Source organism: Zootermopsis nevadensis, unplaced genomic scaffold, assembly GCF_977971745.1.
Source record: "Zootermopsis nevadensis isolate Lab colony 2312 unplaced genomic scaffold, Znev_1.0 Znev_ptg000027l, whole genome shotgun sequence".
In the NCBI taxonomy this organism is placed as follows: Eukaryota; Metazoa; Arthropoda; class Insecta; order Blattodea; family Termopsidae; genus Zootermopsis; species Zootermopsis nevadensis.
In genome coordinates this window covers 7,571,997-7,584,699 of record NW_028259159.1, presented here as the reverse complement: position 1 = coordinate 7,584,699, position 12,703 = coordinate 7,571,997, and the positions used below count along the sequence as shown (strand labels likewise).

Below are 12,703 nucleotides of genomic sequence, written 5' to 3'. Positions count from 1 at the left end.
GTAGAAAAATGTGGCACAGTTGCAGTGATGGATTTTAACTTAGCCGTTATCGAAAAAGTGCGATTAGAATCTGCCCTTACTGTTCGGAAGTGATTTTCGTGATGTATTTATGTGGCGATTTATTCCGTTCAACAAAGTTCGACCGTGTGGTCCCAGTGGGCTCGATGAACCTGTTTCGTGGGCTAAACCAGGCGTTTCGACACAATTCTTGAATTTCCCCGGAGGGATGAAATAAAAAAGGAAAAGGAGCCGGAAAACTTGAGGACTCCAGGCGGAGTGACCCGGATTCTTTGCCCTTGGGTCACCATTTCCGTAGAAATAGGAAGTTGTTATTTTTTCCTGTGATGTCGGACTTATGGGACACTCTGTATATGCAGACTGCGTTATGTTAATTGCGGTATTTGCCCCTTCCTTCACAACTGACAAGGAATAAACGTGGTGCACTGAGACAAAGTGAGACCTTGGTACTTATTCCGAGCCCACGTGCGCGGGCTATGCTTTTTCCTGGTGCCTAGCAACGGTTTGAGACAAACGCCGATGACGTACGACGCGAGGGCGAATCTTCCTGCTCTTACTTTCTCATAATTGATTTTACTTTCGGCTGTTCTGGCAATAACAAGAAGATGGCGGTCTCGCTTCATCTCGTGTGTGAACGTTTTAAATTAATTTGAAGCGACGATTTCTGCTGGTTAGGTTGCAATTGTCAACAGACGCTCCAGCAAAACCTGCTATCTGCGGAGGTAAACGGCCATAAAATTTTTTTACTGACGTTTTTGTGAGGCAGAATAATATTAAAGTGAATTTTGTTTAATCAGGTGCTGTCACTGGGTGCCGACGTCTTGCCGGAGTACAGGCTTCAGTCCCCGCGCATCCACAAATGGACCATTCTGCACTACAGCCCCTTCAAGGCGGTCTGGGACTGGGTCATCCTGCTGCTGGTTATGTACACCGCCATATTCACGCCCTACGTAGCAGCGTTCCTGCTCAACGAGCCGGATTTCAGCAACAGAAAGACCAAGAAGTACGGCGACGATCCCATCGTCATCATAGACCTCATAGGTACGCCGTCCACCGCCCGTGCTTTTCCCACTGATGAGTCAGAACACCGAATCGCGCAAATTGCCTCAACCCTTTGAAGCCGAAGCTCGTCTAAATGTTATTTAAGATTTCGGTCCGTACCGCGAAGAAAACACTACACTTCACCATTACAAAGATCAATTGGTTGACGCCGTTTAAGGAAGTAATCGCTGTTTATTACGAGAATCATACGAAAAATATAATTGTTAAGGCAGGTGGTAAGTATTGTTACCACTAGATTTTAGATGGTTTATATTTTATGCTCTCTTCAGGAGCGTCTCTTCATGGACCGCATCAGTTATCTGCTGTCGAGTGGATGATGATTTGACAGGGGTGTGTAAAAGCGCGCTTTTCTTCTGTTGTGTTTGTTTGATAAATGGCCTTTTCCTCGTTGCATCGGTTTTGAAACGTCGATTGAGAAATAGCGTGGCGTTTGAATCCCGAGCCCGCATTTCGTCGCTCAGTTCACTGTGCTCTTTGCTTTCCAGTGGACGTGACGTTCATCGTTGACATCCTCATAAACTTCCGCACGACGTACGTGAACAGCAACGACGAGGTCGTGTCGCACCCTGGCAAGATCGCGGTGCACTACCTCCGAGGCTGGTTCCTCATTGATCTGGTCGCCGCCATTCCATTCGATCTGCTGCTCTTTGGTTCTGACACCGACGAGGTAAGACACGAAAATCCGAGCATTTGGTAGGATTTTTTTTCCCTGATGTTAAATACCAGAAAAAGTATTTCCGGTGAAAGCATTTATAATCAACTATTGACCCCTGGTATCGCAGTGATAACAACGTCCACCACCTGATATGACGTTAACTAAACTGATATTTTGAACGCATGCATGCGTAATTCATGTGCCAGAACTAACCATATACTGACAGCCTTATGCTGCGCCATGAAGTCAGTCATTTTTGAGCAGAAACAATTCATCTACTCCTGATATAATGACAAATGTCCCTCACGCTTGACTGGACGACTGCGCTGTTCACGCAATGCGTGAGATCTGGCGGAGTCTGCGTTTGGTGGGAATGAGGAGTTTTCTTTTTGTCCTGGTGCGTCTTGGCTGGAATCTGGTTTTAAAATTCAAGTTGCAAAGAAAATTCTGCAATAAATTGTATTACTCTTCAAACAAAAATGTTTCATTGCCGTAAAGTTTGATGGGTCACGCATTGCGCCAGTTAGAATCTTAATCTTCTATTTCCATTATTAGACATGATGAAGAACTAGTATCTGTTTCCTTGGGAAGGGAAATTGAAAGGTGGCTCCAGTTTTGGACATCCTTTCTCCACTTTCTAACTTCTTGCGTCCTTCCTGTGATGATAACGCGGAAGAAAAGATTGCATCTTGAAGATAAAGAAGGCTGTGAGGCAGAGATAGTTCATTGCAGTTTATATCTAGCGCTTGGTTTGGTTAGTTCTGACAGTTTGTCAGAAAGTTCTCCGTGAAAGTTGATCAAAATTTATTATAGTAATTTGTGTCTTTGAAAAGCATCTCATCAGCCAAGAAAATGAATATGGAGCAGTATCTGTTTCAGAATGCATGTCGTGTACATGAACACACCCGCGCATTTGAGATTTAACTTTGTTGTCGTGTAAGATGTTGCTTCGTAGCTTGAGAAACTGATTTTCTTATGATGTCACAGTTAGACCATGTTTCAGAACTATTGCAGTCATTGTGTGTGTGGTATAATTTGTATAATGTGTTACAAGCCATAACATTTGTTCCTTATCTTGTCCATGAGCTTATTTTCAATTGTTCTTTGTGAACCACTGACGTCCTGCAGTCTTATCAGTCTGTCGCTACCAAGTTGGTGCTCACTACTGAAGTCAGAAATTTTGTGTATCAGACATAATTTGATTTGGGTTGTGTTTGAAATGTTGTTGAAAATGTGGATTGTTTGGTTTTGTTAAGTTGTTTTCTTGTCCCATTAGATACCTTTGAGTCTTAATCAGAACAGACCGAAACTGATAAACTGCTGAAGTTGATCAAAATTTATGTTTTGTTTGAACAAGTATTGTATGTTCAATTAGAATAATCCTATGGTGGATATGGAACTTTCAGAATCATTTACTACCCCAAGTCCAACTGCCTAATCATAACAAGTCAGTTCTGCTCTTGGTACACAATCGTACCACTAAATCATTTACTTTTATTTACCAGTACATAATCTCATAGGCAACTTTGAAAGATTTTAATCTCAAGTCTTATAATTGTTTCAGAAATAATTGTTTAGCACCAACTTGGCATAAATGTGCCTTCATTGCTGTGGTGTGTTCTATTGTTGTTGTACTTCATTAATAAAACAGGAGTTAGGTTAGATTTCTGTTAGCCTTGCATGGTGTTATATCGTGGAGTTACTGCATCATTAAGCATTAGAAAGAAAAAAAGAGCATCAGTAACTGTGATTTGATTTAATTATTAGAAATAGTTACTTTCTTTTCTGAGTAGCTTTATGTGTGAATGTTGTTGTTTTACATTTTTACAGTTGGGCTTGGATGCTGATGAGGTTAGTTTTATACAAAACCATTTTGTTGAACTTTTTACATGGATGATGCAATTATTCATATTTTAAGCATTTGTTTGTGTTGATTCTGTAGCTTCACATGTGAATTGTTGTGTTCCATTAATGTTGTCATTATGCAGGTTAAGTGTTTGATTTTATTTCACATTTTTCTATGTTCCTTATCAGATAGTAGCTTTGTGTTTGGTGGCTGTACTGCTGTTTGTGCTGGTCTACATTTATGAATTACAAATGTTGCCATTCTTACTGTTAGCTCACTTCTCTCTTATAATAAGGCCAATACAAAATTAATATAAATCCTTGTCAGTTAACTGGAGCCATTCGTAGGTAAGATTGTTCAAAATGCTTTTTTTAATCATGACTGCATTTGATTCCAATGCTCACAATTCGTGTTACAGTGTATGTAATGGCTGCTATAACACAAGGGGAAGTCTTTCTCATTTTGATGAAAACTTGCTGTTATTCTCCATCACTGACTCCCATCACAGAGTGTATTGTCAGACATCTTCCTTTAGGGCCATTAAGTTGTAAGATTACAGGCCAATTAGACACAAGAATATGTGATGAAGATTTCATAAATAGTCACCATACCATTGTAGTGTTAGGTTTTCAGCACTTAACCAAACATAACCTAACATAACCTGTTGCTCACAGTTGCCACCCTTACACCCCTTCCTTCAGGTATGGAAGAGAGGATTTGGAATAAATTACAGACTTGTTTTGTCCATCAGATGGTATGGCATAAATGTTTTAGGACAGTAAGTATTATTAATAAACGTAATGTTTATTGTTATTTTATGTAGTCCCACATTTGTTCTGATTCTTATTGTACAGAACAGCGGTAACTTTGGCAACAATGCATAAATAGTCCACTGGACAAGGGAGCACAGCATCTGGACAGCCACATACCCTTTTTTCTGAGCTTGTTACAATTTGTTACTAGTGGGAGGCGTGTAGCACATTGTCACCATGACTTGGCACAGCCTGCTCCCAAAATGTTTTCTACAATGAGCTATTAATTTCTCACAAGGTACACATTATCCTAAATAACTAATTTGAAACTCACAAATAGATCTTAACAGAACTTTAAGATATGTTTTGTTTACCTGATAAATTATTAAAGAAATTTCTTTTAATGCAGTCTGTGATGTATTGTGGATTGAATGGATTTCACCTGTCTTCATGCACAATGAATTGGCATGTTATATAACAAATAGAATTATATTAATCTGTGAAATGGACCAGATCAGTTTTATTCTCTCGAGTTTGAATTATAAATATTTATAAAATGAGTATCTGCTTATTCTTTTTCAGAAACAAGGGAATAAAAAAAAAATGAACGTCTCTTATGAATAAATTGCTGTATAGTGTTTATTTGTGTTACTGTTCTAGTGTGTGTGTACAAACTGAATTCAGATATGGAAAATGTTTGTATCTAACAAATATAAATTCCGAGTATTTCAAGATGTTTGAAGTCTAATCTCAGTGTGTGTTGAGATGTGATTTTGTAATCATAAATTTACATATGGAATTGTTTGCTTTTTATGTATAATGTGGTCATAGTTTAATGCACTGTTTGTATGTGCTCAAAATTGAAGACATGTGAATTATACCCGTTCTTGTCTGAGGCTTGTATCAATGTTGGAGGCTCACAAGATGACAAGCAGTAGGAGGTAATGATTAGAGACAGGAAATGTTGCTATTTGGTACTGATGTTACTTGATGGAATGAAGTAAAGTTCCAGTCATTAATTATGGGGTGTTTAACTTTGGCTCCATACAGAAATCATTGTGATTTTTCGTATTTAAAGCAATGTATATTTGTTAAGAATATTTGTTTGTGTCAGGATATTAAAATTGGTTAAAATTCTGTTTTTGGAAATTTTAGTGGACTAAGAAAAGAGACCCAAAACAAAAATTTGTCGATGAGTATGCAAAGAACCTCTGAATAGCAATTACATTTAACTTTATCCTCAAAATTTGCATGTGCCCCCCCCCCTCCCCATTTGCAACAGTATCTTTTGGGACGTGTGTTGCGAGAGAGTGCATTTTGTGTGAAATGTTGACAGACAACTACACTTATTGGCCTCCTGAAGACTGCTCGTCTTCTGCGGTTGGTGCGGGTTGCCCGGAAGATTGATCGTTACTCTGAGTATGGTGCTGCTGTGCTCCTGCTGCTCATGGCGACGTTTGCTCTCATCGCACATTGGCTGGCATGCATCTGGTGAGTCTTGAACATGAAAACAAAATAAACTTTTTTCTAATTATGAAAATCTATGCAGATTTATCATGCCCTTCGGACCACATGATGTGATGCAGTTAATTCCGACAGGAACATGCCGAGCGGCAGCCACTGGAGATCTCGATTTTCGTTGGTAAACGAGGACTGAGTTTTTTGTGGTTATAAATTTATTTATTTGTCATTTGTTTCATGGCGCTGTCAGTAGCTCAGATTGCATTAAAGTGAATGATAGGAAGATTGATAAATAATTAATTTGAATGGATGTGGAAGAAAGTGATCATGGCATAATTTAAGCTATTGTAGCATTTTGTGGGGGGACTGAATGAACGCAGCTAAGACACACGAAGTACATATACTAACCACTTGACTGCTACGTTCTGTAAGACTGTGAAAATGTTCACTGCGGTCGTCTGGGCTGCGGTTCAGTGTGGCGTTGTGGGTTGTTGCCAACATTCCAGATGGATGGCACGCACAGCCGTGTACAGGACTACCTGATGACATAATTCAGAAAACCACAGTCTTTTAAATATGTGCAATACAATATTTTCAATTTCATAATTCACCTGCGAAGTATATGAGTGCCTTGTCTGAAAATTAAGCCAGTTTTAACACCAGAACTAGCCATAACCACAATTTCATCATAAATTTTCCACTTGCCGTAACTGATAGGCAACTTGCATTCGAGATTTTTAGCCGTTATGCCAGACATTCATGTGACATTCCATTTGTGTACGTCCATAGAACAAGGGATATATTAACATTCCAGGCTCCCTTTTGGCATCTCCAGAAACCCTTGGATGTTGCTTATAATCATTCACAGATTTTACTCTTGTATTGCAGGTATGCAATAGGTAATGCTGAGCGCCCTCTGCTTAAAAGCAAAGTTGGTTGGCTGGACATCCTAGCTAATGACACTCACCAGTTCTACTACGCCAACAACACCGGTGGGCCTTCCATAAAGGTAATGACCACTCAAAGCCACAGACAGTTCGCTTTTTAAGGTCACTGAAGCTAAAGCATTCAATACAGAATGGTTTTGTACACAATAGATCACAGAGAGAAGGTGACTTTTGTGCAAAAATGTTCCACTTGTTTTTATGCTGTGATGTTACAGCACAGAAGAGGAGAAGGTAGTCATTCAGAATTGTTGCTCAGGCAGCATGTAGGACTGCGTTACGTTTGCTTTCAGCAACCGAGTTGTGTCCAAAGGTGCATCAGTGAAGTTTCTGTATATGGGACTATTAACTGTATTCTTGTACCTTACAGTCTACTGTAGGGTACAAGGTATTGTGGAAACTTTAGTCTTCTTAAGTAAGTATGGACCGCGTGTGTTAACTAGTGGGCAAAGAAATAAATGATCCAGCAAAGAGACTGGAAGTGTGCTTTTGTACTTGGATAGCTGAAACAACTGTATCAGTGTTATGACAAGTATTCCGTTGCAGTTCATGCTAAAGTTACGTACATCATAAAGTTAACAGCATTTCTGTTTGCACAAAATCATTTCCAGATACTGGAATTGTTTCAGGGTTGTTTTTTTTGGTCATTTATTCTGTTTTCTCATGGAATTTGGAACAGTTTTATTTCTGAAAATATTGAGAAATGTTTCTGTCTTCTAGTCACGGTACATCACCGCCCTGTACTTCACGTTCAGCAGTCTCACGTCTGTCGGGTTTGGCAACGTTGCCCCAAACACGGATGCAGAGAAGATCTTCACCATCTGTGTGATGCTGGTCGGATGTAAGTCTTCTTATTGTTGCATTGCATTTACAAATTAATATATTTTCCAAACAGGAGCTCTAAGCACAATAAGAACACAGGAGTAAGTCACATGTTCCCATTTATAATTTCAGTTGCCGTCACCTCTCGAGACTGAGGTTTGGTGTTTCGTGTGCAACGTGTCCCCACTTAAGAGCCTGATTGGTTATTCAAAAAGCATGTAATCTCAGGGTGGTGATTCAGTGTTATTTTATCAAGAACTGAAGACCTGTTCACCAATAGTGGAGAATTGTCCCTTGATGTCAAAAGTTTATGTGAATGCGTTGTTCCATTGTGATGATGCTAACAAGACAATGTCTATCTTCTCTGGACTCACATTGTCTTTTTATTCTCATGTTCAGTGGTGTCTAAAAGCGTAATAAGAGACCTGAGACACATTGTAGTGAGAAATGTCTAGATTTGTGAGTAGGAAGATGTCATTAATGCTTTAGTCTGGCTTTTGTTGCAGCACTTATGTATGCCAGTATATTTGGAAACGTCTCGGCAATCATCCAGCGGTTGTACTCGGGCACTGCTCGCTACCATACGCAGATGTTGCGTGTGCGTGAGTTCATCCGCTTTCACCAGATCCCAAATCCACTACGACAGCGCCTGGAGGAGTACTTCCAGGTGAGTCAGTCTTCTGCTAACCCCCCAATAATTTCATCTACAACTCCTTTTGTTCATCCTTCAAAATAATGTAATTAATACTGTATAATCATCTAAAATATAAATATATCTCACCTCTCTCCATTAAAATCAAAACATCCTTTGTGAAGTACAAAATGTTGGATTAACCGATTAATCAGTGCGTCAGGAAATTGTTAGGGTTTAGAACTGCATTTGCAAAACTTGACTCTTCTTTCCAAGCTGGTGTAGTAACAGTCAGTGGGGAAAGAATTTGATTCTTTCTGAATTTTCCCACCCTCCTTATCCTAGTTTGTAAATTATCAGTCAGAGTGCATAAACGTCAGGGCACTGGAGTGGCTGGTCCTTACGTTGTAACTTCAGCAGGCTCATAGTTGTTGGCACCTACCTCAAATATAGTATGTACGCTGCGTAAGGGACACTCACATATCAGAGTTTATCTGTTTTTTTATTACTCTAGTTGCATTCTTATGTGTTCATTATTTGTAAGTATATTTTTATTCTACAATCAGCTGCTTGGTAACTATATCAGAAAGACAGTTCATTGCACAGAACAGTGCATTTCTCACACACATCGTGTGGTCTGCGGCCAAACCGTTCTGTGGCAGTGATGACATCAGAACATTAACTTGCTGAACACTTGCAGCATGCCTGGACATACACGAACGGTATTGACATGAATAGCGTTCTGAAGGGATTTCCCGAGTGCCTTCAAGCCGACATCTGTCTGCACCTCAACAGAAACCTGCTCACCAATTGTTCAGCCTTCGAGGGGGCTTCGCCCGGCTGCCTCAGGTATTCAACTAACTGAGAGATGAGTGAATAATATGTGGCATTACACAGTACTGTTGTGTTTCATACAGGTCACTAAGCGTTATTAGGATAGTGAAATCCAGGACACGTAACTCAGTTGGGGGACAAGAAATATGCATGGAATTTTGGTGGGGAAATCTGTAATGCACCCATTTTGAAGACCTAGAAGGAGATGGGATGATAGTATTTTGTATCAAACAAGTTGTGGGGATGGGATTTGGTTAAAACTAGAACAGGACCTTGTACAGTGGTGGTATTTTGTATCGGTGGTATTGAACCCTTGTGTCCTGTTAATTAAGAGTCAGCTTATCCTTGTGGGGCCAGTGTGTCATTAGGAAAATTCTATGACTCTTTAAGTGACTAACCAGCCTATGATATTGATGATGTTCTCAATTGTATCCATTATTGTAATGTTTTGAATTGCTAAGAAAAATCTCCCCCCCCCCCCCCCCCAAGCGCCGCCATAAATAAGTTGCGGAGAAAGTGATTTTGTACCTTATGTCCTACTGCAGACTGATAAACTTTTAGAACAATTTTCATACTGAAGAGAGATAATTAACTTAACTCTTCACAGTTAAATTCTTTCTTCTACAATACATTTCTGCATATTATTAAAATGGGATATACCCATGTTGTAGGAACATGACAGATTGGGATGTGGCTGTATATTTTATGGACCAAACAGAAATAATCACTACTGATGCGGGAATTATGTTGTAGGGCTTTGTCACTCAAGTTTAAAACGACGCATGCACCACCAGGGGACACACTTGTGCACAGGGGGGATGTTCTGACATCGCTGTACTTCATCGCCCGAGGCTCCATCGAGATCCTCAAGAATGACATTGTTATGGCCATCCTGGGTAAGTGTTTACCCCATTGGCAAACTTTGTGTTGTCTGATCCCCTAGTTTAATGACACTTTCCCAGCCACTTAGACTTTATAATAGTGTGTGTACTCATGCATATAGTCATGCTCTGTTTTAAAATGTCGTGCTAGCATTTGCCTGGAAGGACCAGTATCCAGTTTCATGATGAAACAGTACAGGCCTAAGTCTCTGGCCCAGTGCATAGCTGGGTCTACCATAGTGGTCACATTCCCCATTCCCGTTGTCTTGTCTGTGTTTTACAGGGAAGGATGACATATTTGGGGAGAACCCATGTCTTCATCCGACGCTGGGTAAGTCGTCATGCAATGTGCGTGCTCTCACTTACTGTGACTTACACAAGATCCACCGAGATGACCTCCTGGAAGTTCTAGACCTGTATCCAGAGTTCTACCAGTCCTTCTCCAGTAACCTGGAGATCACCTTCAACATGCGCGATGTGAGTGGACTTTGGAGTGACAGAGCTGCTCCAGTACAGCATAGACACAAATGTTTTCTTTTACACTTTCATTTCAAATACCTTCCATCACTGTTTTATCCCAGCAATGGAAAATAAGTTTCTACGCTAATGTAAGACAAAGCCATTACCATAGGTATATAACAAATTCCTGTTGTTCAGTGCCATTGATTCAAATTCCTGATGTTGCGAATAACTTTGAACCACAACTTACTGTGTTTTTCAGCAATATTCTCCTTAAAGTTATACTTCATTCTTCAGTGTGGCCTTCCTAAGGTATTTCCCACAAAAATCTCCACCTTAAGCAGTGTTGTAGAGTGATGAGTTACAGAATGACATATTGACCCCTTCTTCCATCTCATTTCACTTGTGTTTGTTTGGGCACTGTAGGAGGAACAAGCAGGGGTAGATCCACGGGCCACACGCTACCGCCCAGGGGCCATTGTTTCTCGCTCCAGTTCACAAGACAGGGACTCTGACGTTCGCAAGTATGCGTTCAGACTACCGCGTCGCCAGGGAGAGCTTGCGGTGCCCACAAGTATGAGCGGTGCTGGAGATGCAGGACTGGCGAATAGCAGGGAGCCCAGTGATGATGGCAGTGACTAGTAAGTCACTTTTTAATTTTATTCTGATGGTGCATGTAGCAAAACTTGTCACCCACCTGGTTCCTCTTGGTTGACGATTCCACATTTACTGTGGGACTCTCTCGCAGCAATTTCCTTCGTTTGCGGAACATTTACTACTTCAAATCTTTCAGGGTCTCTTATGAAGGTACTCAATACAGTGTTTTTACTGTTCAAATGAACATAAACATGAAAATGAGGTGTGTTTAGACTTATGTTTCTTAATTTATATTTTATTTATATTTTTCCAACACCTTCATGAAGTGTGTGTCTGAGTATAATATTAGTTACTGTTTCTGTATGATTAATGATTGGAAAATACAAAAATTAAGAGGACACATTATCTAGGCAGTCAGGAGTCTACGTGTTTTCCGATGACTATTACACAGGATTGAGTACATTTAACAAACTAGTGGTGTTCATGCAGTGAGAAATCTGGCCATGGAATCCTGGAATTCTCGACAGACAAGGCGGGTCAGGATGTCACGCCACTGAACTTGGAATTTGGTGATGACAAACAGCAGCACAAATCAAGTGGCGGAGCTCTGAATTCCATCGCAGGTATGTTCTGCACTGCACTGCACAGCCGAGTCACGTGGCATGTGTTGGCACTGCTCACAGGAGGAAAGCTCAGTTGAGTTGATTGTTGTCAGTGAAATCCTTCTTATGCAAGCCGTCAGTCTGTCCACTGGAAAACGGAGAAGTCAGAAATTCATAAACTCAGAATTGTAAACAGACAGCTGTGCTGTTTTCTCCAGATTGGTTCTTCTCTGTTGGTACTTTCCACAGTGACATTTGAAAATGTTCATTCTGTACCTCGTGTTAGATTTTCATAATTTACAAATGCATACTTGTCATGTTGACTTAGGGGCTCTGCCTGATACGTATATTTAATTGTGGAGCGTAAAAATATTCCATGTTGTCTTTGCAGTATTTTCAGCCAGGAATTCCTGAGACAATGTGGGTAAATTTCACATGGCTCAAGTGGTACTTTTTGTTGTTGTAATGTTGTTAGACCCTGTATCCATATGTAGGATTTAAGAACATTTCAAATTGACGTGTAGTTGATCAATCAATCTGAGAGAGCTGCGCAGTAATATAGACACCCTAGTACATGGTCAGAGACACTGAATTTAGCTGCTTGGAGTAATTGTGGCAGAAGAGCCTGCCCTAAGATTAGTGATTATGACTGCACTTAGTGGCATAACATGATCGGATAGTGCTTTGTAAGTGTTTTATTTTTAGAACTAATTCATAAATGCTCCTTGTTCCCAGATAATAAATTTTTAGTAGATCTGAAATAATTCAACATGGATCATGTATAAATTGTGGGTCTTTAAAATCCAAGAACAAAATCTTGTTTGTGTCAAGGCCTGAATTTATAGCCACTGGACCAAAACACGACAATTTTAGTTAACATACTGACCAGCAGTCTAGAGCTGTTCTGTAATTCGCTGATATTTGGATTGTTTACTTTTCTGAACTATGTAATTTTCTGTTCATAAAGAGATTGTGTGGGCTTTCGGTAATCCACACATTGACCGCGGGCAGTCGGTGTGGATACCGAAAGTCGCGTATATCACTTCTTCTGTTCACATCTTGCCCCGCAGTGGGCCACACACCTTTGCTATTCATATGTTACCAGATGATAAGCTATTAGTTTCTGTATCACAACAACA

The 12,703-nt window shown here is 40.2% G+C and overlaps 1 protein-coding gene across 5 annotated transcripts in view; it reads left to right on the top strand.

Annotated features, from left to right (window-relative positions):
* sei (potassium voltage-gated channel seizure) overlaps positions 1-12,703 on the top strand; it is a 48,719-nt gene that overhangs the window by 21,438 nt on the left and 14,578 nt on the right. For 4 of the 5 annotated variants that reach the window (XM_087356382.1, XM_087356385.1, XM_087356383.1 and 1 more), the window contains exons 2-13: positions 816-1,059; positions 1,566-1,747; positions 3,566-3,586; positions 5,670-5,824; positions 6,683-6,803; positions 7,459-7,579; positions 8,067-8,227; positions 8,892-9,040; positions 9,779-9,921; positions 10,190-10,383; positions 10,792-11,006; positions 11,452-11,585. In XM_087356382.1, the coding sequence (XP_087212508.1) occupies positions 816-1,059; positions 1,566-1,747; positions 3,566-3,586; positions 5,670-5,824; positions 6,683-6,803; positions 7,459-7,579; positions 8,067-8,227; positions 8,892-9,040; positions 9,779-9,921; positions 10,190-10,383; positions 10,792-11,006; positions 11,452-11,585 (1,840 nt within the window). Of the gene's footprint in view, positions 1-594; positions 741-815; positions 1,060-1,565; positions 1,748-3,565; positions 3,587-5,669; positions 5,825-6,682; positions 6,804-7,458; positions 7,580-8,066; positions 8,228-8,891; positions 9,041-9,778; positions 9,922-10,189; positions 10,384-10,791; positions 11,007-11,451; positions 11,586-12,703 lie in introns of those variants that run through there. The other variant, XM_087356386.1, reaches the window with a different exon arrangement.